At 42.1% G+C, this 27,562-nt stretch overlaps 1 protein-coding gene across 5 annotated transcripts in view; it reads right to left on the bottom strand.

Annotated features, from left to right (window-relative positions):
• Positions 1-27,562, bottom strand: part of rbm39a (RNA binding motif protein 39a) — a 56,192-nt gene that overhangs the window by 26,156 nt on the left and 2,474 nt on the right. For 2 of the 5 annotated variants that reach the window (XM_035754812.2, XM_035754814.2), the window contains 8 exons: positions 26,879-26,928; positions 26,572-26,745; positions 12,051-12,116; positions 11,847-11,942; positions 10,088-10,205; positions 9,587-9,745; positions 1,939-2,076; positions 248-313 (listed from right to left, as the gene is read on the bottom strand). In XM_035754812.2, coding sequence (XP_035610705.1) covers positions 248-313; positions 1,939-2,076; positions 9,587-9,745; positions 10,088-10,205; positions 11,847-11,942; positions 12,051-12,116; positions 26,572-26,745; positions 26,879-26,928 — 867 coding nt within the window. The remainder of the gene's footprint in view (positions 1-247; positions 314-1,938; positions 2,077-9,586; positions 9,746-10,087; positions 10,206-11,846; positions 11,943-12,050; positions 12,117-26,571; positions 26,746-26,878; positions 26,929-27,562) is intronic. The other 3 variants (XM_052498958.1, XM_035754813.2, XM_052498957.1) reach the window with 3 other exon arrangements.

Genomic DNA, 27,562 nt, shown 5'->3' on the forward strand with positions numbered 1-27,562 from the left:
AATTATCGTGATAACATCGTATAATGAGATCCCTGGGAATTCCCAGTCATTAACAATATGGTCGTTGTGATATAACGTTTATTTCCCATCAGATTATAATATATGTCCATGGAAATCGGATTGTAAGGGAAATTGTTCTACTTGCAAAGCATGTAAACATTTTAATCGAACAATTTCATTATTCTGAGTATTCACAATAATCGTAGTATTGTGTGCATCCATTGACTGGATTGAATGTGCTACTTACAGTGATGAAGCCATATCCTTTGGATCTCCCCGTCTCACTATCCATCATGAGCTGAATACTCTCAATCTGGTGGAAGGAAATGGATTACAGATTAAAGTCTACATAGCACTGATATGTTGTAGACCTACAATCTTGTCTCCCCCTTCTTTTTAAAGGACTACGCAATTGGTTGCATTCAAGTCGATGTTGTTTTTATTTATCACAGTTTGTCGGGTAGCCTGTCTTTTCGGTCATGTTGTGGTATTAAAAAGATGCTAATTTCTCCAGTCATGTGAAATGACATAGAATTGGATGAAATGGGTAAATATTTATTTTTCCCAGGCCCTGCATGCATATCCTAATAAACGCTTCTGCTCAGCTCTAGGTTTGCTCAATGCAACACACGGAGCAGGGTTAACCTCCCCTTCCATGTAAGAAAGTGATGATGACGGTCATGCTTTTAGGGAAAGAGGATAATTTTGTACATTTATTAAGAATTGTTGTGCATTAACTGCTTGTCAGAATGCAGGTTCGCCTCCCTATTGCAACTTGAATGCGCCTTGAGAGGAATATATCTTACAGAACACACAACAAGCCGACTACTACTCTACTATGGGGTTGTCTGATTTTGTTTTAATAACAGCATTACATGGCAAAAATAGTAGCACTGGAAAGTTACATCCATACCTGAATGCTAAAAGTAGTGGCTTTGATTTGCTTTGCAATTAGCTGCAGTAGGCTACACAGTTGGGTTGAGCGCCACATTATAGACTATTTCATTCCCTTCTTCTGAACATCGTGGTGTCAATAAGGCCTGGCTCGCAGCTGGCATTCCAATTAATTCCAAAGGTGTACGATGGGATTGAGGTAAGGGCTCCCTTCAGGCCAGTTCTGTATGGACATCACTTTGAACAAGGGGGCATTGTCATGCTAAAACAGGAACTGACCGTCCCCAAACTGTTGCCACAAAGTTGGAAACACAGAATCGTCTACAATTTCATTGTATGCTGTTGCATAAAGATTTCCCTTCACTGGGGGCCTAGCCGAACCATGAAAAACAGCCCCAGAACACTATTCCTCCTCCGCCAAACTTTACAGTTGGCACTATGCATTGGGGCAGGTAGCATTCTCCTGGCATCCTCCAAACCCAGATTCTTCTGTCAGACTGCCAGATGGTGAAGTGTGATTCATCACCATCCAGTGAACACGTTTCCACTGCTCCATAGTCCAAAGGCAGTGAGATTTACACCACTCCAGCCGACACTTGGTATTGCGCAAAGAGCTGTTCGTCAGTAACAGTCACGCATGTCAGTTCAGTGCACACAGTTTAACAGAGAAGATAAATATTTGGGAATATATTTCGTAGAACAGTCATGCTTCTGGATTAGGTTGTCATCTCTAAACCACCCCCCAGAGATTTTTATTGCAGTGATGGAGAATTTTAACCCCTGCAACCGCTCACCTGCATTCTGTTCAGAACAGTAATTTTTGCAAACATTCATTGAGTTATATATACTTCTAACAATGACTTGGCATACGGTTCACAAATCTACTCATCACATTAGGCATTTTACCTTATATTAGTCTGCAAATGTGATGGATGCATGCAATGCGTTATTAGAAAGGTGATTTTTGTGGTGTGTGTGAAAAAACAGCTTCCCCAAAGTTGACATTTATGCGAAGCCTACGGTACATTGTACAACGCCTCTTACCTTTCCAAAGGGCTCAAATATTCCTCGTAGCATCTCCTCTGTGATGTTAAAGTGTAAGGATCCGACGTAGAGTCTCATTGGGCCAGCGTTGCCCTTCTGCAGGTTGTTGGCCATGGCAGCAGCCCTGTTTTTCTCAGCCTAGAGAAAGCACACACAAAGTGAACGTAGGGAAACGGTGCAGATTGCCTCAGGCTGTTTAAATAAAAGGCTGTCAAATTATTTAAAAGAATGAAAAGAGTTAACCGCAGAGATTAATCATAACTTAATTAATTAATCATAAGAAATTTAAGAAATTCAAGTTCAAATTTGAAGCTAATTAGGTATAATATATTTTGATTATAGGGGAAGAAAACACGTTTTTATTTGCTTTGTAGTTTTCACATTTGCATAAGTATTGAGACCCATTGTTGAAGCACCTTTGGCAGCGAGTAAAGCCTTGAGTCTTCTTGGGTATGACGCTACAAGCTTTGCACACCTGTATTTGGGGAGTTTCTCCTATTCTTCTCTGCAGATCCTCTCAAGCTCTGTCAGGTTGCATGGAGAGCATTGCTGCACAGCTTTTTTCAGGTCTCTCCAGAGATGTTCGATCGGATTCAAGTCCGGGCTCTGGCTGGGCCACTCAAGGACATTCAGAGACTTGTCCCGAAGCCACTCCTGCGTTGTCTTGGCTGTGTGCTTAAGGTCATTGTCCTGTTGGAAGGTGAACCTTCGCCCCAGTCTGAGGTCCTGAGCAGGATTTCATCAAGGATCTATCTGTACTTTGCTCCGTTCATCCGCAGGGATGGTGCCAGGTTTCCAAGGGATGTGGCACTTGGCATTCAGGTCAGAGTTCAATCTTGGTTTCATCAGACCAAAGAATCTTGTTTCTCATGGTATGAGAGTCTTTAGGTGCCTTTTGGTAAATTCCAAGCAGGCTGTCGTGTGCCTTTTACTGAGGGGTGGCTTCCGTCTGGCCACTCTACCCTAAAGGCCTGATTGATGGAGTGCTGCAGAGTTGGTTGTCCTTCTGGAAGGTTCTCCCATCTCCACAGAGGAACTCTGGAGCTCTGCCAGAGTGACCATTGGGATCTTGGTCACCTCCCTGACGAAGGCCCTTCTCCTCCGATTGCTATAATAATAATAATTTCAGGTAACAGTGGACCTAATTGAACCCAACATTTTAAATCGACCTCAAGAGGAATACAGTCACAACCAGGTGATTTACCTTTATTCATGTTATCAAATGCCCTTTTGAGTTCATAGAGAGAGATTTGGGCTCCTAGCACACCGGCTTCATCAGTTGAGAGAAGAGGAGTTCTTAATTATTTTTAAAAGATATATATGACTTGGTGTGGATTTACAAGAGGTGTATTCTTTATCGAAACGGGAAAATCTTTGGTTGAAAATTCACCCGAATCAGATTCAATAGTTGCAATATCCTCTAACTGATCATTACTGCGAGTCCAACTCGATGGATAGCAATTTCTCTGTCTTATTAATAGAGTTAGTTCTGACACGAATTTGAAGAGAGTAGTAGCTACCTAATCCAAAAAAAGTGTTTGTTGAGAACGCTCTAACGTTGTTAACAACTTTTGCAATTCTGATATCTTCTTTAGCTGTGATTTATTCAGCCCAGATGCAAATGCAGTTGCGTTGTTTTTATCAAAACCTTTGATGGCGCCCCATAGAATCCGAGGATCATCAACAAATGTTTTGTTAATCAATACTAATTAATTTAATTCAGTTTAATATGGTTTATTTTCTAGTAAGGAACCACTAAAGCGCCATCCTGTGGCTCTTTAAAGGAGATTCTGACATCTGTATCTGCCAGTAATAAGCACGATGATCAGATACGTACGTCAAATTTTTACTTTATTGATTAAACAGGTCAACATTCAAAAGGCCGCAGGACCAGATGGATTACCAGGACGTGTACTCCAAGCATGCGCTGCCCAATTGGCAAGTGTCTTCACTGACATTTTCAACCTCTCCATGTCTGAGTCTGTAATACCAACATATTTCAAGCAGCCACCATAAAGTTATTGGGCACAGGGACTAAGGTAGCCTGCCTAAATGACTACCGACCCGTAGCACTTATATCTGTGGCCATGAAGTGCTTTGCAAGGCTGGTCATAGCTCACATCAACACCATTATGCCAGAAACCCTAGACCCACTACAATTTCCATACCGCCCCAACAGATCCACAGATGATGCAATCTCTATTGCACTCCGTAATGCCCTTTCACACCTGGACAAAAGGAACACCTACGTGAGAATGCTATTCATTGACTACGGCTCAGCGTTCAACACCATAGTGCCCTCAAATATCATCACTAAGCTAAGGACCCTGGGACTAAACACCTCCCTCTGCAACTGGATACTGGACTTCCTGACGGGCCATCCCCAGGTGGTAAGGGTAACAACACATCCGCCACGCTGATGGGACCGCTCAGGGGTGCGTGCTCAGTCCCCTCCAGTACTCCCTGTTCACTCATGACTGCACAGCCAGGCACGACTCCAACACCATCATTAAGTTGGGGCGGCAGGTAGCCTAGTTGTTAGAGCGTTGGGCCGGTAACCGTAACGTTGCAAGATCGAATCCCCGAGCTGCCAAGGTAAAAATCTGTCGTTCTGTCCCTGAACAAGGCAGTTAACCCACTGTTCCTAGGCAGTCATTGTAAATAAGAATTTGTTCTTAACCGACTTGCCTAGTTAAATAAAGGTAAAAAATGTAAGTTGGCCACAACAGTGGCCAAATGGCTAATCACTGACAACAACGAGACAGAGACCTAGCTTTGTGGTGCCAGGACAACAACCTCTCCCTCAACGTGATCAAGACAAAATAAATGATTGTGGACTACAGGAAAAGGAGGATTGAGCACGCCCCATTTCTCCTCGACTGGACTGTAGTGGAGCAGGTGAAGAGCTTCAAGTTCCTTGGTGTCTACATCACCAACAAACTAACATGGTCCAAGCACACCAAGACAGTCATGAAAAGGGCAACGACAAAATCTATTCCCCCTCAGAAGACTGAAAAGTTTTGGCATGGATCCTAAAAAGGTTCTACAGCTGCACCATCGGGAGCATCCTGACTGATTGCATCATCATCCGACAGCAAGACACTACAGAGGGTAGTGCGTACGGCCCAGTACATCACTGGGGCCAAGCTTCCTGCCATCCAGGACCTCTATACTAGGCGGTGTCAGAGGAAGACCCTAAAAACTGTTGAAGACTCCAGCCACCCTAGACATAGACTGTTCTCTCTGCTACCGCATGGCAAGTGGCACCAGAACGTCAAGTCTAGGTTCAAGAGGCTTCTAAAACAGCTTCTAACCCCAAGCCACAAGACTCCTGAACACCTAATCAAATGGCTACCCAGAATATTTGCATTGCCACCTCCTATTTTACGCTGCTGCTACTCTCTGTTTATTACCTATGCATTGTGACTTTAAATACTCTACCTACATGTACATATTACCTCGACTAACCGGTGCCCCCACACATTGACTCTGTACCAGTACCCCTTGTATATAACCTCGCTATTGTTATTTTACTGGTGCTCTTTAATTATTTGTTACTTTCATTTCTTATTTTATTAAGTATTTTTCTCAAAACTGCATTGTTGGTTAAGGGCTTGTAAGTAAGTATTTCACTGTAAGGTTGTTTTCAGCACGTGACAAATACAATTTGATTTGAAGCGGTCACTTGAATTTGGGGCGGCAATTTGGAAATTGGCTGCTGCCCTCTGGTACCCCTGATCGGCTACTACACCGCCAGCGGTACCCAAGCAACCAGCTCATAGCTGTTGCTGCAGTTCCCATTCTCACCCCATTCCCGCTTCTCCCGAAGTTCAGAGATTTGCAACCAAATTTACTACCATGTCTAAAGAGACAAAAACTATCAGGAAGCAAATATATATAAAAAATATTGTAGAAATAATGAGAGAAGAGGCACAATCTCTGAGCCAAAGAGATTCGCTGCTGAAATGTATCAACGTGTAGCAATGTCCATTCAGCCATTGTGGAGAACAAGTCTCCAAGGACATACATTCAGAGACAGACGAGCCCCCGTTCGCTAGTTCTAGCAGCAAAGAGGGCGAACCGGAGGATTCCGAGCCATCCATTTCCACCTATGATGACTGCTCTCTGGGTGGACAAGAATAGGTTGTCGCACCAGTTGAGCCACACCTCCAAACAATGCCAGCGGAGACCCTACTATCTGGGACACAGACTCAGATTCGTCTTTCTACGTCCCCGATGACAGTGGTGCTGCTATTGCTGAATCCAACTCCCAGACAAAAAACATGAACAATCCCGGGGAGTGGCCAAAAGATATGAATGGATCTTTACGGGACATTTTAGTGCATGCTGGGCAATATCAGAATAAGGTGGGGAATTTCCCAAGAGATGAGACAAATATTTTCGGTGGCCCACTACAATAGGAGGATGGGAAACGGGGTGAGAGTGGAGAGACCATGGCTCATTTATTCCAAGCAAAATGCTGGAGAACAGGCTAGTGTCCAAGCAAACTATCAATGCCCAATCCCAACGGGCTATTGACAGAGAGACTCTCCATTGGCAGCAGGTGCTGCAGAGGCTCATAGCCCTGATACCGTAATGGCCACCCAGAACATTGCGCTTCATGGGACCACCAGACAGGCTGAATGTGGAAATGCTGAGTATCTTTGATTTGATTGCTGACTGAAATGCAGCACAACAGCAGAAGGAAGAGGCCACTATGTGGGCCACAAAATGAAGAAATTATGAAATTTAATGTTGGACAATCCAATTCGATATGTAAATAAACAAAATTAGTTAAGGCTGGGTCATTGACAAAAAACGTATTTTACACTGCTCCAGCAAAACGAGGCCCGCCATGCATTTACGAAAGCACTTGTTTCCAAAGTTCAAATGATCTCACTCTTTTTACAGTTCTACAGGATTATTAAATGATAATGTTATTTTTATTCTAATTGTAACAATGGTGGGGTCGTGCCATGTGTGATAACAGGTGTCTTTATTAGAAATAAACTGTTACCTACTATAGGCAGTTGGCTGCACAGTGATTGAAACATTGTAACTTTCCGATACAGGGGTCAAAGTAAAATTCCTTTATGCCCGCTATATGTGCACGCGCGCGCACCAAAACATTTTATGGGCCTAATCATAGAATTACATATAGAATTTGAGCCTATTTCTTCCTATTCAAAAACGTGGTAGGCCTACCTGTTTGACAAACACAATTATGCTATCCATAGATGTCGGTATAGCCAAATCCTACAATACTGTCCCATGCATTATTTACAAACAAGACACTCTGATTTCATACTGTGTAAGAACTGCCCTCCTAAAACTTTAGGCCCCCAACCCATTCACTATGTTGACTGAGCTTTCCTCTCAAAAGCAGCTCTCAATGTCCCCTCATTGTCCCTAAACAAAGGATTGTGTTGTTAGTGTCTGCCTCCTTTTCAAAAAAGCCCACCAAGAGACTGTGGCCCAGAGCAGGAAGTACCACCCAACACAAGTTGTAGTCTTTCAGATACTCGTTTACTCTTTTAAGAGTTTGATTATCCCTTCAAACATAGCTTGCGCTGTTTTCAGTCGCACCTGTGTCACATTGGCTGTCTTCTCCAGACTTTACACTTCGGTTGAACAGGTATCCAATTTAGCAGTGAGCACTACCAGTGATTCATTTACAGGTTTTCATTTTAAATCGAGGGCAGAGGTAATCTCCTCACAAACAATCTCTCGTATAGTACCGGGCCAGCTCTTTCAGTTGTCTGCTGTTGATAGCTGCCATGTTCCCACAGTTGAATTGTGGATGGACAAATTCTAGCTGCTGGTGCGTAATAGACCTGCTACTTGCTGAAATGTAATAGACCAATGATGTCTCACACCTTATTTAAAGTATTTTATGTTTAGTATTAGGAAGTTTTAGGAAATTTGTATGTTCATTGGTAGTAATTTGGAAAAGAAATCCATGAAAAGGCCACACGTTTCAATGCATGTCAACAGAACCTCACCTAAACCTCAAAATAAACTGTTTTCTAAGACAATAACATCTCAGCCAAGGTGCATTCAACAAGGGAAATAGTTAACATAATCAATTTGTTTTGTGTTAGCAGCGACCGTTCGCAACATTAGCTAACAGTCTGAGAAGGTAGTGTGCCGCGAACATAAGTGTGTGTTTCAGGTCTTAACTGGCTCAAAAAAATATATTCATTGGCTATGTAGACTTTCCACTATATTTAGTAGGAATAGCGAAGTCATTTTCAGTTTGAACATTGTCGCTAAAAAATCACAGTAATCCTTACAAAAAGTAAATGTTTGATGCTTCACCATAACATTTTGCAATGTTCATTCAACTGAAATTGTTACTCTGGCAACATGTTCACCACAAACAGAAGCCTTGTTGAACCTCAGGAAGCCTCAGGTGTGATATAAATGTAAAATATCATACAGCTATTAGATCTAGCCTATGCTACTTCTTATCCATGCCCAACATGAACTAGTCACAAGCTGCTACTGTACTAGAAATGAGACAACAAAAACAATAGCTAAATGGAATTGAAGCTCTGTTTTAATTCAAATCATTGTGGGAAATTAGTGTTGAATCTAGAGGCAATCAGCCATGGCATTCTAAATATTCTTGTTTGGTTAGCCAGCTAGCTAATGTTAGCATAACTGACTAGCTACTTCTGTGCAAATATGTTTTTGCTGTGATTTAAAGAAGTACCTGAGAAAGTGTTTATGGTTGAACTTTCTGTAAGTTTTCCTTAACATTTGTAGCTGAAAGCTGCACGCATAGTGGACGGTCTCTCCACCATAGGAAAGGTTGCTAGCTGTCGAGAGCAAAGAGTGTGTGAGCTCAAAGGAATGTGTGCGGAAACAGACTGTGGTCTAAAAAAATTGATATGCGATTAAAGGGTGACTGCACTTCATGATTTGGTCTCGTTTAAGATTTGGTTAATTAAGAAATGCTAGTTAGTGGCCATGACTGAATTCAGGGGGTGGTTTGATGTGGGTGACTCATGTGTGTGTTCGTAGGTGGGACAAGTTAGCCAAATTATTTAGCCAATTAGCTTCAGCCGGTTGGTGTGTGACCGTTGCAAAATTAATTGAACTTTGGATAGATCATCTCCGGGGCTAGGGACTGTCAATAAATTACAATGTATATGAGACAATCTTTTCATGTTGTACACCTTTTAGTTCTCATTAAATGCTTTTAATATTTGTATAGGCATGTCTACAATTTACAGTTAACACATGTTCCCATGTACATTGTGTAATTTGCCAATGGTTCCCAACTAGCCCAATAAGGATATCCAAAGTCAACTCAAATGTACCACAGGTATTACGATCAGGTATTACAACCTTCATTTATGTTGTGAAGCAGTCAAGACTAGTAGCGGTTTTGAATTCAATATAATTATTCTATTTACACGTTGTAGTCAATTTTGATAGAATAAATGTTTCTGACTCATATTGATGACACATAGGCTGTTTTCTAAATGAGAATTTGTTTTTTAGGGGCAGTTGCTCTTTAAATGTGTTATTTTTTAATTGCGGCATGAACATTTCAAAATGTAACTGTAATTAACACGTTAACATTGACAGCCCTAGTTAAAATAAATAGAAAGAATAAAATCTCTGTGAGATGATTACTAACCATTACCTGTGAGGCCTGAACAATTATTGGCACCCCCAGAAGTCGCTGGCCAGACAATCCTATAGCCAGTGGCACCGAGTTGGCCTCCACAAACTCGATGTAAGCAATCCCCTTCGACCTCCTCGAATTTCTGTCAGAGATCATGCGCACATCTCTTACCTTGAAAATGAACAAAATAATCTGTTTTAGAATGGATGGAGCATAAGAAGAGAAGACATTGCTAAATCCATTGCTCTTGTTGGCTGTGAATAACACCTAAATACATTTACATTTTTAACCCCCATCTTTTCTAAATAAAACATTGAGGCTTGAACTAAAAGGTCAGAATAAATCAAATAAAAACTATTGTAAATTGCAAAGTTTCATGTTTACTTTGGTGTTAAATAGTTTTCTGAAAAAAAACTGGAGCAAACATCTCACCTGGTGCAAATGCTTAGCAAACCGGTGGCCACATTTTTTTTCGGCAAGAATGACAATGACATTACAAGTAAAGACACTCACCTTTCCCACTGCAGAGAAGAACTCCTCCAGGTCACGTGGTCGGATTCTGGCTGCCAGCTGCATGCAGAACACTGTGCGAGCGTCCCTTTCCTCTGGAGTCAGGTTGTCTATTGGCTGCCTGTAGAAACAAAGCATTGAATTACTCTTATGTGGTAAAGCCATTTTTTGTTTTCCAGTGGCCCCAATCTTGTATCAGCACTGTAAAAGTTGTAAAAGCACTGTAAAAGCACTTGTGTATTTATTTTACTATATTTTGTCAGCAAAATGGTAATCTGGATTACCCAGAACTAAAATCTTGTGCCTGCTCCTGTCTGCAAGTTTCGGGCAAATTTACTGTGGGCCTACGTTCTAAATCCCAGTATGGTGAGATATGTTACGATAACATTTATGCTACATACAGTGGGGCAAAAAAGTATTTAGTCAGCCACCAATTGTGCAAGTTCTCCCACTTAAAAAGATGAGAGAGGCCTGTAATTTTCCTCATAGGTACACCTCAACTATGACAGACAAAAAAAAAAAAAAATCCAGAAAATCATATTGTAGGATTTTTAATGAATTTATTTGCAAATTATGGTGGAAAATAAGTATTTGGTCAATAACAAAAGTTTATCAATACTTTGTCATTTACCCTTTGTTGGCAATGATAGAGGTCAAATGTTTTCTGTAAGTCTTCACAAGGTTCTCACACTGTTGCTGGTATTTTGGCCCATTCCTCCACGCAGATCTCCTCTCTAGAGCAGTGATATTTTGGGGCTGTTGCTGGGCAACACAGACTTTCAACTCCCTCCAAAGATTTTCTATGGGGTTGAGATCTGGAGACTGGCTAGGCCACTCCAGGACCTTGAAATGCTTCTTACGAAGTCACTCCTTCGTTGCCCGGGCAGTGTGTTTGGGATCATTGTCATGCTGAAAGACCTAGCCATGTTTCATCTTCAATGCCCTTGCTGATGGAAGGAGGTATTCACTCAAAATCTCACGATACTTGGCCCCATTCATTATTTCCTTTACACGGATCAGTCGTCCTGGTCCCTTTGCAGAAACACAGCCAGAGCATGATGTTTCCACCCCCATGCTTCACAGTAGGTATGGTGTTCTTTGGATGCAACTCAGCATTCTTTGTCCTCCAAACACGACGAGTTGAGTTTTTACCAAAACGTTATATTTTGGTTTAATCTGACCATATGATATTCTCCCAATCTTCTTCTGGATCATCCAAATGCTCTCTAGCAAACTTCAGACGGGCCTGGACATGTACTGGCTTAAGCAGGGGAACACGTCTGGCACTGCAGGATTTGAGTCCCTGGCGGCGTAGTGTGTTACTGATGCTAGGCTTTGTTACTTTGGTCCCAGCTCTCTGCAGGTCATTCACTAGGTCCCCCTGTGTGGTTCTGGGATTTTTGCTCACCGTTCTTGTGATCATTTTGACCCCGCAGGGTGAGATCTTGCGTGGAGCCCCAGATCGAGGGAGATTATCAGTGGTCTTGTATGTCTTCCATTTCCTAATAATTGCTCCCACATTTGATTTCTTCAAACCAAGCTGCTTACCTATTGCAGACTCATTTTGTCTGTCATAGTTGAAGTGTACATTATGATGAAAATTACAGGCCTCTCTCATCTTTTTAAGTGGGAGAACTTGCACAATTGTTGGCTGACAAAATACTTTTTTGCCCCACTGTATGTCTGTCAACAAGGTATTATCAAAATGGTAAGCCTACTTTGTCGAACAAGGGTACACAAGCTTTAAAAGTGGAACGTCAACCTGATTGAGCTCTTTTGCGTCATCTCCCCAAGGAACACTTGCCTCACAGGACTCTTCTCTTTCTTGAAAGGGCTTCGGCTTCTGGAACGTCTTCGGCTGAAAGAAAGGGTTCCATTAGCATCTATTTGAGTTGCTTCATCACATTCACACATACACAGCACAAAACTACCCACACAAACAACAGAAAAATTGTGAAATAGAAACCTTAGCTTGATGACAGGTGGGGGGCCAATCTTCCCTCTGGAACCACCATTAAATTTCGGCCCAGAGCTGTGATTGAAAACAAGGTTAATCTCAGTCCACTACTACTGATCTCATAAGAGGGAAAAGGCACTCCAAACCTTAAAGTATGCCAGTCAATACACTGTAGGTGGGAGTGGGGGGTATTGGGGAACATGTGATGGCTCTGTTCTGTCTAAACACTTCTATCTTGGCCTAGTCAAGGGTCGGAACTCTTTATTCCGTATCTCTTCTCTTGAACAAAACCCTTAAGCCAGATGTACACTACACAATTTCTGCCAGACAAGTTTTAGAGATTGAAGACAAAATCCCCATGTCATTGCCTACTCGAGGCACGCGGCCGTCACTGACACTCGTTTAATGTAAGCGTTAATTCTCCTCCCTCAGAGACACAATCTGAGTGCCACTGATCCAGTCTTTGAACCGTCCAGATATTTTCCAACCTTTTATTTTATCAGCACAAAATATGCAATGCTCTTGTAGTGAGATGTGCAACGACAAGTTTTGACAACGGTGGTAAGCAATAGCCAATGAGACCTCACCAGATAAGAAGCCAGTGTGACGTTGATGTTGTATTGCATTACCTAGAATGAATTATATTTCAATTACTCGTTAGGTCTCTCAATTATGGGTAGCGTCCGCTTTTAGGAGCGGAGTCCATGAATATCCAATCACACATCTCTCGTAGAGAGACAGGAGCAACGGCCAATAGTGGACCACTACACTTCACATTAGGGTCCGGAGTCCGCTCCCAGCTTCCATTCTTTTTGGCTTCCTTACGTATATGATTAAGAGCCTCTATTCTCTTCAGCTACTGACTAGGACCTCTGCTCTACTACTTACCTGTTCACAGGTGGACCCTCAAGGACTCCACCGCAGAGCGTAGGATAGGAATGTAGGAATGTAGTGGAGTAAAAGTAGGTTGTCAAAAAATATAAATAGTCAAGTAAAGATACCAAAAAAACCTACTTAACTTCTTATGGCTGGGGGGCAGTTTTGAGTAGCTTGGATGAATAAGGTGCCCAGAGTAAACTGCCTGCTCCTCAGTCCCAGTTGCTAATATATGCATATTATTATTATTATTATTATTATTATTATATTTGGAAAGAAAACACTCTGAAGTTTCTAAAACCGTTTGAATGATGTCTGTGAGTAAAACAGAACTCATATAGCAGGCAAAAACCTTAAAATAATCCAACCAGGAAGTGGGAAATTTGAGGTTCTTCGATTTTCAACTCAGCCCCTATCGAAGATACAGTGGGATATTGGTCATCTTGCACTTCCTAAGGCTTCTACTAGATGTCAACCGTCTTTAGAAACTTGTTTGATGCTTCTACTGGGAAGTGGGGCCGAATGAGAGCTGAATGAGTCAGAGGTCTGGTCACACGCATTTCACATGAGAGGTATCTCCCGTTCCTTTGCATTTCTGAAGACAAAGGAGTTCTCCAATTGGAATTTTATTGAAGATTTATGTTAAAAACATCATAAAGATTGATTCCATACATCGTTTGACAAGTTTCTACGGTCTGTAATGGAACTTTTTGACATTTCGTCTGCAACTAGTGAACGCGCTTCGTGAGTTTTAATCTGTTTACCAAACGCACTAACAAAAGTAGCTATTTGGACATAAATGGACATTATCGAACAAATCAAACATTTATTGTGGTACTGGGATTCCTGGGAGTGCATTCTGATGAAGATCATCAAAGGTAAGTGAATATCTATAATGTTATTTCTGACTTCTGTTGACTCCAAAATGGCGGGTATATGTATTTGTTCTCTGAGCACCGTTCTCAGATTATAGCATGATTTGCTTTTTTTAAATCTGACACAGCGGTTGCATTAAGGAGAAGTATATCTTTAATTCCATGTATAATACTTGTATTTTCATCAACATTTATGACGAGTATTTCTATAAATTGATGTAGCTCTCTGCAAATTGACCAGATGTTTTTGGAACTACTGAACATAACGCACCCAATGTATACTGAGATTCTTTTTATATAAATGTGAACTTTACCGAACAAAACATACATTTATTGTGTAACATGAAGTCCTATGAGTGTCATCTGATGAAGATCATCAAAGGTTAGTGATGAATTATATATCTCTATTTTTGCTTTTTGTGAATCCACTCTTTGGCTGGAAAAATGACTGAGTGTTTTTGTGACTTGGCTCTGACCTAACATAATCGTTTGTGGTGCTTTCGCTGTAAATCCTATTTGAAATCGGACACTGTGGTGGGATTAACAACAAGATAACCTTTAAAATTGTATAAGATACATGTATGTTTGAGGAATTTTAATTATGAGATTTGTTGTTTTGAATTTGGCGCCCACTGGCTGTTGTCATATCGATCCCATTAATGGGATTTCAGCCCTAAGAAGTTGATATGTAGTATTTTAAAGTATTTTAACTTAAGCACTTTACACCACTGCTAGCCTACAGAGCAACTCCACCTTGCGGTGCTCTCCGGCTTACTGGGTGCCATTAACCTCTCCACAGAGTCATTGCTACCGCTTACCCTTGCCAGGATGACCCAAGACAGGCACCTGAGCTCCAGCTCTACCCCCTGTTGCTCTCGCATCTCAGAGAAAGAGCCATCTCTATGCTTTGCCCGTTTAGGACACAAGCATACTCAAGAAACAGTCGACTACCCAGAGTCGTGTCTGCACTGCAGTACACTGTCGAAGGTTAGCAAGAGAAGGAGACTAAAAAAGATTGTTCCTGCTCTGTGCACTCCCGCATCCGAGCCACCCCCCAGGATAGGGGACAAGCGCTCGTCTGTACAAAGCTGGGCAGAGGAGATGGATAACCTTAATTCTCTTCACCCATTTAACGAAGACACAATCTTGTGAGAAGGGTAGATATGAGGCTCAAGCTAATAGCAGCTTCTCCAACTTTGAGCCCGAGGATGGAGCAAGTGAGGGGGAGCCCCCGCAACCTCCCTCTCAAGCACAGCACCTGTCCCCAGGCACCTAGCCAAGGGCACAGACGGTAACAAGGTTGCCAACCCCTCCCAGGTTACACGCTCATCGACATCTGCAAGCAAGCCGCGGCCAAACTCGGCATCGAGTTGTCCAATGTTCCGCCGGACCAAGGGGGACTGAGAACGGAAAAGCCGACAGACACAAACAGTCCTTTGCAGCTATCACAGTGAAATTCTGACCTCTCAAGCCCCATGGTAGGCTGGAGGACTGGAAAGCCTAGGAGTAGCACCCTAGCCTATAAGAGGCAGTTCACAAAGAACTCCATGCTCTTTCCCCTACCCTCTCTCCAGTTCAGCATAGACATCTCTCTAGGTAGAACGGGTTGATAAGGAAGAATTCCTCTACGTTTGTTATACCTATCCACTATACAGCGGCTCTTGTTTTTGACCTCACTACACAGTGGTAGGGTTGGCAGTTGCACTTTTTTTCAAGCTTCCATTTCATTGGCATTATTCTCAGCTATCTGCAATACACTTTGTGTCCCATCAATAGATCGCTAGAAGATGCATATTGTTCATTCTAGCAGGATAGGGCTCTGCAGACTATTTTCTGACTAGCGATTTGAAGAGAAGCCTAAAACGTAACCGGCTAAAAATGACTAGTCTGCTGTATAGCCGACAGACGGCGCTGGTATAAAACACTGCATGCCAACAGAAGGCATTCTTGCCTCAGGCATACAAGTCTCAGCACGTGCACACCCCACTAGCTGAGGAAGATTTGCAGCGCATGTGCAGTCTCCCCATGAATGGTATACTGGTTGCTTGGGGACCATAGAATTCAGCCTGATACCCTTACGAGCTTGTTTATCTACGGTTCTGGGGGACTTTGGCAACCCGGCTCCATTGCTAAAGGATTGCACTGCGAGCGCCAGGGTACACAGTAGTTTTCACACTACCTCCCAGTTCCCGGAGAAAGGGTTATGCAACCATCTGAGTTAAGCAAGCATTGTTAAGAAGCAGTGCGTCTTGGCGGAGTCGTGATTCGGAGGATGCACGGCTCTCGACCGAGCCCGTACGGGAGTTGCAGCGATGGGACAAAACTGTAACTACCAATTGGATATCACAAAAAAATAAATAATAATAATATATATATTTTTAAAAGGTATTGGCTAGATATTTCAACTCTGCATGGCAAGAGCAAATGTCTTTTTTTTTTTTTTTTTTTACCTTTTTATTTAACCAGGCAAGTCAGTTAACATGAACATATTCTTATTTTCAATGACGGCCTGGGAACAGTGGGTTAACTGCCTGTTCAGGGGCAGAACGACAGATTTGTACCTTGTCAGCTCGGGGGTTTGAACTCGCAACCTTACGGTTACTAGTCCAACGCTCTAACCACTAGGCTACGCTGACTGAATATGTTTACAATTACATATTTGTTTTCGCGAGACAGCGCAGTGTCAGGAATCCTCATGACCAAGGGTGTGGGGCGGCCGGTAGCCTGGTGGGTAGGAGCGTTGTGCCGTTGTGCCGTTGTGCCAGTAACCAAAAGGTTGATGGATAGAATCCCAGAGCTGACAAGATAAAAATCTGTGATTCTGCCCCTTAGCGCCATGGATGTCAATTAAGGCAGCCCCGAACACCTCTCTGATTCAGAGGGGTTGGGTTATATGTGGAAGACACATTTGAGTTGAATGCATTCAGTTTTACAACTGACTAGGCATCCCCCTTCCTCCGATCTGTGCCACATTGTTTAGTGTGTGCACCACTACGTTGACAAGACAAAAAACTACGGGAAAGATAGTTTAATGTGAGAGGCGACGAGATGTTAGGATTTTGAAAGTCATGTAGTGTACACCCGGCTTTACCCTGCAAGGATAAATGTATTTTCCCCATACTTGTCTCAACCATTGACGAAAAGCTATGCCTTTCTGGTCAATTTGGTCAAAGCTGAATGTGAATGAGACTCACATTTCCCTGTTCAATTGTATTGCTCGCATACACTTATTTGGCACATGTTATTGCAGGTGTTGCAAAATGCTTGTGTTCCTTGAAGTAAGTGCAGTAATATCTAACCATACACACACATCTAAAAATGTTAAGAATGGAAAAAAAAAATAGAAATATAAGGACGAGGAATGTCCGAGTCCGGAGTACAGTACCAGTCAAACGTTTGGTCACACCTACTCATTCAAGGGTTTTTCTTTAGTTTTACTATTTTCTACTATGTAGAATAATAATGAAGACGTCAAAACTATGAAATAACACATATGGAATCATGTAGTAACCAAAAATAGTGTTAAACAAATCAAAATACATTTTATATTTGAGTTTCTTCAAAGTAGCCACCCTTTGCCATGATGACATCTTTGCACACTTTTGACATTCTCTCAACCAGCTTCATGAGGTAGTCACCAGGAATGCATTTCAATTAACAGGTGTGCCTTCGAGTCCGACGAGAAGGATATACTGCTCTCCTGGAAACGAGCCCAAATATCTGTCATTTGCGTGAAGAAAAGACGAAGGAAAAGAGGACGCAGATTGGGCTGCCTTCTGAGAATCCGCCGCGAGCGAGTAAACTTCCACTGCCATCCGTCCTACTTGCTAACATGCAATCATTGGAAAATAAAATTGATGACCTACGATTACAATTATCCTACCAACGGGACATTAAGAACTGTAATATCTTAGGTTTCACCGAGACATTGCTGAACGACGACACAGATCATATAGAACTGGCGGGATTTTCCATGCACCGGCAGAACAGAGGAGCTACAGTTGAAGTCGGAAGTTTACATACACTCAGGTTGTTGTCATTAAAACTCGTTTTTCAACCACCCCACAAATTTCTTGTTAACAAACTATAGTTTTGGCAAGTCGGTTAGGACATCTACTTCGTGCAGGACACAAGTAATTTTTCCAACAATTGTTTACATATAGATTATTTCACTTATAATTCACTGTATCACAATTCCTGTGGAAAATTCCAGAATATGATATCATGGCTTTAGAAGCTTCTGATAGGCGAATTGACATCATTTGAGTCAATTGGAGCTGTGGATGTATTTCAAGGCCTACCTTCAAACTCAGTGTCTCTTTGCTTGACATCATGGGAAAATCAAAAGAAATCAGCCAAGACCTCAGAGAAAACAATTGTAGACCTCCACAAGTCTGGTTCATCCTTGGGAGCAATTTACAAATGCCTGAAGGTACCACGTTCATCTGTACAAGCAATAGTACGCAAGTATAAACACCATGGGACCACGCAGCTGTCATACCGCTCAGGAAGGAGCTGATGAAACAAAAATAGAACTGTTTGGCCATAATGACCAGCGTTATGTTTGGTGGAAAAGGGGGAGGCTTGCAAGCCGAAGAACACCATCCCAACCGTGAAGCACGGGGGTGGCAGCATCATGGTGTGGTATATTAAAGATTGGTCGCAAATGGGTCTTCCAAATGGACAATGACCCCAAGCATACTTCCAAAGTTGTGGCAAAATGGCTTAAGGACAACAAAGTCAAGGTATTGGAGTGGCCATCACAAAGCCCTGACCTCAATCCCGTATACATTTTGTGGGCAGAACTGAAAAATCGTGTGCGAGCAAGGAGGCCTACAAACCTGACTCAGTTACACCAGCTCTGTCAGGAGGAATGGGCCAAATTTCACCCAATTTATTGTGGGAAGCTTGTGGAAAGCTACCCGAAACGTTTGACCCATGTTAAACAATTTAAAGGCAATGCTTCCATATACTAATTGAGTATGTAAAACTTCTGACCCACTGGGAATGTGGTGAAATAAATAAAAGCTGAAATAAATCACTCTACTGTTATTCTGACATTTCATATTCTTAAAATAAAGTGGTGACCTAACTGACCTAAAACAGGGATTTTTTACTTGGATTAAATGTCAGGAATTGTGAAAAACTGAGTTAATATGTATTTGGCTAAGGTGTATGTAAACCTTCGACTTAAACTGTACATCTGGTAAGACGAGGGGTGGGGGTGTGTCTTTTTGTCAAAAACAGCTGGTGTGCGATGTCTAATATTAAAGATGTCTCGAGGTATTGCTCGCCTGAGGTAGAGTACCTTATGATAAACTGTAGACCACACTATCTACCAATAGAGCTCTCATCTATATTATTCGTAGCTGTCTATTTACCACCACAGACAGATGCTGGCACGAAGACCACACTCAATCAACTTTATAAGGCCATAAGCAAAGAAGAAAATGCTCATCCAGAAGTGGCACTCCTAGTGGCCAGGGACTTTAATGCAGGCAAACTTAAATCAGTGCAACCAGAGGGGAAAATAAATCAAAAGCTCTATTCCACCTTTACTCCACACACAGAGATGCATATAAAGCTCTCCCCTGCACTCCATTTGGCAAATCTGACCATAATTCTATCCTCCTGATTCCTGCTTACAAGCCAAAACTAAAGAAGGAAGTACAAGAGTCGCTCAATGCGGAAGTGGTCAGATGACGTGGATGCTACACTACAGGATTGTTTTGCTAGCACAGACTGGAATATGTTCCGGGATTCATCCAATGGCATTGAGAAGTATACCACCTCAGTCATCGGCTTCATCAATAAGTGCATCGACAACATCGTCCCCACAGAAACCGTACGCATTTGAATTTATTATGGATCCCCATTAGCTGCTGCTTTCTTCCTGGGGTCCAGCAAAATTAAGGCAGTTTATACAATACGTACATATCCCAATCAGCAGCCATGGATTACAGGCAACATCCACAGCTTTCAAGGAGCTAGACACTAATCTGTCCACTTATAAGAAATCCTGCTATGCCCTCAGATGAACCATCAAACAAGCAAAGAGTCAATGAAGGATTAAGATTGAATCCTACTACACCGGCTCCGAAGCTCGTTGGATGTGGCAGGGCTTGAAAACTACTACGGACAACAAAAGGGAAACCCAGATGCGAGCTGCCCAGTGACGCAAGCCTACTAGATGACGTAAATGCCTTTTATGCTAGCGTCGGGGCTAGCAACACTGAAGCATGCACGAGAGCACCAGCTGCTCTGGATGACCGTGTGAGAACGCTCTCAGTAGCCGATGTGAGCAAGACCTTTAAACAGGTCAACATTCACAAAGCCGCTGGGCCAGATGGATTACCAGGATGTGTACTCAAAGCATGAGTGGACCTACTGGTGGAACAAACTCCCTCACGACGCCAGGACAGCGGAGTCAATCACCACCTTCCGGAGACACCTGAAACCCCACCTCTTCAAGGAATACCTAGGATAGGGTAAGTAATCCTTCTCACCCCCCTAAAAAGATTTAGATGCACTATTGTAAGTGGCTGTTCCACTGGATGTCATAAGGTGTATGCACCAATTTGTAAGTCGCTCTGGATAAGAGCGTCTGCTAAATGACTTAAATGTAAATGTAAATGTGTCTTTACTGACAACCTATTCCTGACTGAGTCTGTAATACCTACATGTTTCAAGCAGATCACCATTGTCCCTGTGCCCATGGAAGCGAAGGTAACCTACCTAAATGATTACCGCCCCGTAGCACTCACATCGGTAGCCATGAAGTGCTTTAAAAGGCTGAAAATGGCTCACATCAACACCATCCTCCCGGATACCCTAGACCCACTCCAATTGGCATACTGCCCCAAAAGATCCACAGATGACGCAATCTCAATCACACTCCACACTGCCCTTTCCCACCTGGACAAAAGGAACACCCACGTGAGAATGCTGTTCATTTGGGGTGGCAGGTAGCCTAGGTGGTTAGAGCGTTGGACCAGTAACTGAAAGGTTGCTGGATCGAATACCTAAGCTAACAAGATAAAAATATGCTGTTCTGCCCCTGAACAAGGTAGTTAACCCACTGTTCCCCGGTAGGCTGTCATTGTAAATAATAATTTGTTAACAGACTTGCCTAAGCTAAATAAAAACAATGAATGACTACAGCTCAGCGTTCAACACTCCCTCTGCAACTGGATCCTGAACTTCTTAATGGGCCGCCCCAAGGAGGTAAGGCACGTCTGCCACGCTTATCCTCAACACTGGGGCACCTCAGGGGTGTGTACTTAGTACAGACTTAGAGACGCAAATGAGTCGAGATCAAGATGACAACTAGCAGCAATCAGCCAGCCAACAGTGTATTTTATTCCACGTCACAAATATACCAATTTGATTTGCCCTAAGGGTCTAAACACTGGACTGAAAAATCACCATAGACCCCACCAACCAGGGATTCTGTCGTGATAGAATGTGCTGACTGTGAAGGTGATCGTGATGAATTTGAGGTGTGTTTCCACTTCCTCCAGGCTACAGGAGTGCTCCAGGGGAGATGTGGCATTTGATAGAAATGTGAAGATGGTTCTTCTAGCCCACGAACTTGGACTTGGTTATGCAGCTCAAGAAAATAAGTCCTAGGGATTCCTTCCTTGCATCTCAGCTCATGGAGACATGACAGGAGAATGACAGGTAAATAAAAAGGGAGAGTAGACCAATATTGTCAGGTGACTTGCTGTGTATAAATAATATTTATTTCCTTGCTCCAGCAAATTTATTCAAAGTGAATAAAACGGAGTGATAGGAAAACATAACTTTACAATGAGACTGTCACATAGGCCCACAGTGTCATAGGGCTGTAGCCTAATGTGATTAGAGATAAATTAGTTATAAATAAAGTAACTACATGCAGATATGCTAATATTTACAATGGGTAACATACTGATATTTAGTCCTGCAGTTATGACTAATGTCGACAGACATAAGTCCCCCCCACTTTAGTTGTTCTTCATGGTGCTCTCTGTGCTTTTAACGGACCTCTGAGACTATCACAGTGCAGGTGCATTTATACGGAGACTTGATTACACACAGGTGGATTGTATTTATCATTATTAGTCATTTAGGTCAACATTGGATCATTCAGAGATCCTCACTGAACTTCTGGAGAGAGTTTGCTGCACTGAAAGTGAAGGGGCTGAATAATTTTGCACACCCAATTTTTCAGTTTTTGATTTGTTAAAAAAAGTTTGAAATATCCAATAAATGTCGTTCCACTTCATGATTGCGTCCCACTTGTTGTTGATTCTTCACAAAAAAAAATACAGTTTTATATCTTTGTTTGAAGCCTGAAATGTGGCAAAAGGTCGCAAAGTTCAAGGGGGCCGAATACTTTCGCAAGGCACTGTATTTAGAATTCAAGGCACACTGATGAAACTGGCTCTCATGAGGACCGCCACAGGAAAGGAAGACCCAGAGTTACCTCTGCCGCAGAGGATATGTTTATTAGAGTTACCAGCAGGAGGAGGTGTGATGGTGCTTTGCTTGTGATACCGTCTGATTTATTTAGAATTCAAGGCACACTTAACCAGCATGGCTACCACAGCATTCTGCAGCGATACGCTGCATCTGGCTTGCGCTTACTGGGATTATAATTAGTTTTTCAAACAGGCCAATGACCCAGCACACTTCCAGGCTGTGTAAGGGCTATTTGACCAAGAAGGAGCTTAATGGAGTGCTGCATCAGATGACCTGACCTCCACAATCACCTGATCTCAACCCAATTGAGATGGTTTGGGATGAGTTTGGACTACAGAGTGAAGGAAAAGCAGCCAACAAGTGCTCAGCATATGTGGGAACTTGGAAAAGCATTCCAGGTGAAGCTGGTTGAGAGAATGCCAAGAGTGTGCAAAGCTGTGAAGGCAAAGGGTGGCTACTTTGAAGAATCTCAAATATAAATAGACTCATTCATAGCTTTGATGTCTTCACTATTATTCTACAATGTAGAAAATATGAAAAATAAAGAAAAACCCTTGAATGAGACATACATTCATACTCCGGACTTGGACATTCCTCGTCCTAACATTTCAATTTTTTTTAATTCCATGCTTAACATTTTTAGATGTGTGTATTGTTAGATATTACTGCACGGTTGAAGCTAGGAACACAAGCATTTTGCTACACCCGCAACAACATCTGCCAAATAAGTTTATGCGAGCAATAAAATTGTACAAGGTAATGTGAGTTTCATTCTCATTCAGCTTGATTTTAAATTGACCAGAAAGGCATAGCTTTCCATCAATGGCTGAGACAAAGATGGAGAAAATCCATCCCTTGAATGAGTAGGTGTTCTAAAACTTTTGACTGGTACAATACAATATAATATAATATACACATTAGTGTTGAAGTCTGAAGTTTACATACACCTTAACCAAATACATTTAAACTCAGTTATTCACAATTCCTGATATTTAATACTTGTAAAGATCCCTTGTCTAGGTCAGTTAGGATCACCACATTTTTTAAAGAATGTTTAATGTCAGGATAACAGTAGAGAGAATTACTTATTTCAGCTTTTATTTCTTTCATCACATTCCCAGTGGAATCAGAAGTTTACATACACTCAATTAGTATTTGGTAGCATTGCCTATAAATTGTTTAACTTGGGTCAAATGTGTTGGGTAAACTTCCATTGAATTTTGGCCTATTCCTCCTGACAGAGCTGGTGTAACTGAATCAGGTTTGGAGACCTTGCTCACACACGCTTTTTCAATTCGGCCAAAAACGTTTCTATGGGATTGAGGTCAGGGCTTTGTGATGGCCACTCCAATACCTTGACTTTGTTGTCCTTAGGCCATTTTTCCACAACTTTGGAAGTATGCTTGGGGTCATTGTCCATTTGGAAGACCCATTGGTGAACAAGCTTTAGCTTCCTGACTGATGTCTTGAGATGTTGCTTCAATATATCCACGTACTTTTCCTCCCTCATCATGCCATCTATTTTGTGAAGTGCACCAGTCCCCCCTGCAGCAAAACACCCCCACAACATGATGCTGCCACCCCCGTGCTTCATGGTTGGGATGGTGTCCTTCGGCTTGCAAGCCTCCCCCTTCTTCCACCAAACATAACAATGGTCATTATGGCCAACAATCTTATTTTTGTTTCATCAGACCAGAGTACATTTCTCCAAAAAGTACAATCTTTGTCCCAATGTGCAGTTGCAAACTGTAGTCTTGCTTTTTTTGGCAGTTTTGGAGCAGTGGCTTCTTCCTTGCTGAGGGGTCTTTCAGGTTAGGTCAATATAGGACTTGTTTTACTGTGGATATAGATACTTTTGTACCTGTTTACTCCAGCATCTTAACAAGGTCCTTTGCTGTTGTTCTGGGATAGAGCTGCACTTTTCGCACCAAAGCACGTTCATCTCTAGGAGACAGAACGCGACTCCTTCCTGAGCGGTATGTCGGCTGCGTGGTCCCATGGTGTTTATACTTGCGTACTATTGTTTGTACAGATTAACATGGTACCTTCAGGCATTTGGAAATTGCTTCCAAGGATGAACCAGACTTGTGGAGGTCTACAATATTTTCTGAGGTCTTGGATGATTTCTTTTGACTTTACCGTGATGTCAAGCAAAGAGGCACTGAGTTTGAAGGTTGGCCTTGAAATACATCCACAGGTACTCCTCCAATTGACTCAAATTATGTCAATTAGCCTATCAGAAGCTTCTAAAGGCACAACATAATTTTCTGGAATTTTCCAATCTGTTTAAAGGCACAGTCAATTTAGTGAATGTAAAACTTCCGACTTCAACTGTGTGTGTGTGTATGTATGTATGTATGTATGTATGTATGTATGTATGTATGTATGTATGTATGTATGTATGTATGTATGTATGTATGTATGTATGTATGTATGTATGCATGTATGCATGCATGTATAGTGGGGCAAAAAAATACTTAGCCACCAATTGTGCAAGTTCTCTCACTTAAAAAGATGAGAGAGGCCTGTAATTTTCATCATAGGCACACAAACTATGACAGACAAAATGAGAAAAAAAATCCAGAAAATCACATTGTAGGACTTTTTATGAATTTATTTGCAAATTATGGTGGAAAATAAACTTTAGTTATTGACCAAATACTTATCTCAATACTTTGTTATATACCCTTTGTTGGCAATGACAGAGGTAAAAAGTTTATCTCAATACTTTGTCATTTCCAACAAAAGGGTATATAACAGAGGTCAAATGTTTTCTGTAAGTCTTCACAAGGTTTTCACACACTGTTGCTGGTATTTTGGCACATTGCTCCATGCAGATCTCCTCTACAGCAGTGATGTTTTGGGGCTGTTGCTGGGTAACACAGACTTTGAACTCCCTCCAAAGATTTTCTATGGGGTTGAGATCTGGAGACTGGCTAGGCCACTCCAGGACCTTGAAATGCTTCTTACGAAGCCACTCATTCATTGCCCGGGCGGTGTGTTTGGGATCATTGTCATGCTGAAAGACCCAGCCACGTTTCATCTTCAATGCCCTTGCTGATGGAAGGAGGTTTTCACTCAAAATCTCACGATACATGGCCCCATTCATTCTTTCCTTTACACGGATCAGTCGTCCTGGTCCCTTTGCAGAAAAACAGCACCAAAGCATGATGTTTCCACCCCCATGCTTCACAGTAGGTATGGTGTTCTTTGGATGCAACTCAGCATTCTTTGTCCTCCAAACACGACGAGTTGAGTTTTTACCAAAAAGTTATATTTTGGTTTCATCTGACATTCTCCCAATCTTCTTCTGGATCATCCAAATGCCTGGACATGTACTGGCTTAAGCAGGGGGACACGTCTGGCACTGCAGGATTTGAGTCCCTGGCGGCGTAGTGTGTTACTGATGGTAGGCTTTGTTACTTTGGTCCCAGCTCTCTGTAGGTCATTCACTAGGTCCCCCCGTGTGGTTCTGGGATTTTTGCTCACCGTTCTTGTGATAATTTTGACCCCACGGGGTGAGATCTTGCGTGGAGCCCCAGATCGAGGGAGATTATCAGTCTTGTATGTCTTCCATTTCCTAATAATTGCTCCCACAGTTGATTTCTTACCTATTGCAGATTCAGTCTTCCCAGCCTGGTGCAGGTCTACAATTTTGTTTCTGGTGTCCTTTGACAGCTCTTTGGTCTTGGCCATAGTGGAGTTTGGAGTGTGACTGTTTGAGGTTGTGAACAGGTGTCTTTTATAATGATAACAAGTTCAAACAGGTGCCATTAATACAGGTAACGAGTGGAGGACAGAGGAGCCTCTTAAAGAAGAAGTTACAGGTCTGTGAGAGCCAGAAATCTTGCTTGTTTGTTTTTTGACCAAATACTTATTTTCCACCATAATTTGCAAATAAATTCATTAAAATTCCTACAATGTGATTTTCTGGATTTTTTTCTCATTTTGAAGTGTACCTATGATGAAAATTACAGGCCTCTCTCATCTTTTTAAGTGGGATAACTTGCACAATTGGTGGCTGACTAAATATTTTTTTGCCCCACTGTATGTATGTATATATATATATATATATATATAAAGACAACATGGTTAGAATATGTAGTGTATCTGAAGAATAGTATATGTACAGCAATAGTTAAATAGGAAAGGCCTCAACTAGAAGACAGTATATACATGAAGTTGGTAAAACAGAATGTAAACATTATTAAAGTGACCAGTGTTCCATGACTATGTACATAGGGCAGCAGCCTCTAAAACTAGGGTGATGCAGACTGAAGGGAAATACTGACACCAGATGAGGCATGCATACATACAAGGTGGTCTTGTGGTCCCTGTAGCGGCCGCTGCGCTCTCTGCTCCGGCGCCTCTCCCTGCTGCGGCTCCGCTTTCGCTCGTGGCTGCGGCTCCGCTTGTGGTCATGGCTCTTCTTGTGATCCCGGCTTTTGCTTCTCTTCCTGTCTCTGCTCCGACTCCTGCTCTTTTTTTTCCTGAGGAAAGAGAATGACTCAATGTGAGGCAGTGAATAAGTGAAGATCAATAAACATTTTAGAACAATTGTCAAAATAATAAATAGATTTGGGTGAGCGTTGCTTGTTACTACACCATGTCTGTTTCACTTACTTCTTGCTGTGTTCCTTGTGCCCATTTGGACTACTGTGCTTGATCTCATCCTAAGCAGGGTCGATAGAAGAACAGCATGAGGACGAAGAGGCAACATTTGAAGTTGTCAGGATAAACGGGGGGTGGGAACAAGAGAAAATATAATAATTGTTTAAAAAAGTATTCATGCTAAAGTTTACATGGGGACTGAGATCTACAGTTAGGGGCTTTAAAATAGTGTCTATTCACTTGTTCTCTCTCTCTCCAATCATACTGTCGATGAGACATTTAGCATCTAGTCAAGTTCTATGAGTAAATATCCATATCTAAAGTCATATCTCTGGTGCATTTTTCTTAAGCAGCCCCATCCAGATCAGTTCCCAGGCTATTCTTTGCCAAAGACCAATGTGGCCATGCTAGCAACCCAAAACTGATCGATTTCCAGTGGGAGGGTGCCATTCCAGTGATCTTCACCAATTTTCGTTCGTGGACTGTAAGAGCTCGATGCCACCTCTGTCACACATCTCGCCCTGAAGCAAACAGGGATTCACACTGCTTAGTAATATCAACTACCAAGGAAAGTCATGATCAAATATAAGATGAGGTAAATGAAACTCCCTAGTTGGTACTGTCGCCAGCAGCATAGAAGAGTTCCATGTTTCCTACTGTTTGTACTCTATTAAATATAGGCCTTACATCAAAGTG

The sequence above is a fragment of the Oncorhynchus keta genome, chromosome 37 (genome assembly GCF_023373465.1).
Source record: "Oncorhynchus keta strain PuntledgeMale-10-30-2019 chromosome 37, Oket_V2, whole genome shotgun sequence".
In the NCBI taxonomy this organism is placed as follows: Eukaryota; Metazoa; Chordata; class Actinopteri; order Salmoniformes; family Salmonidae; genus Oncorhynchus; species Oncorhynchus keta.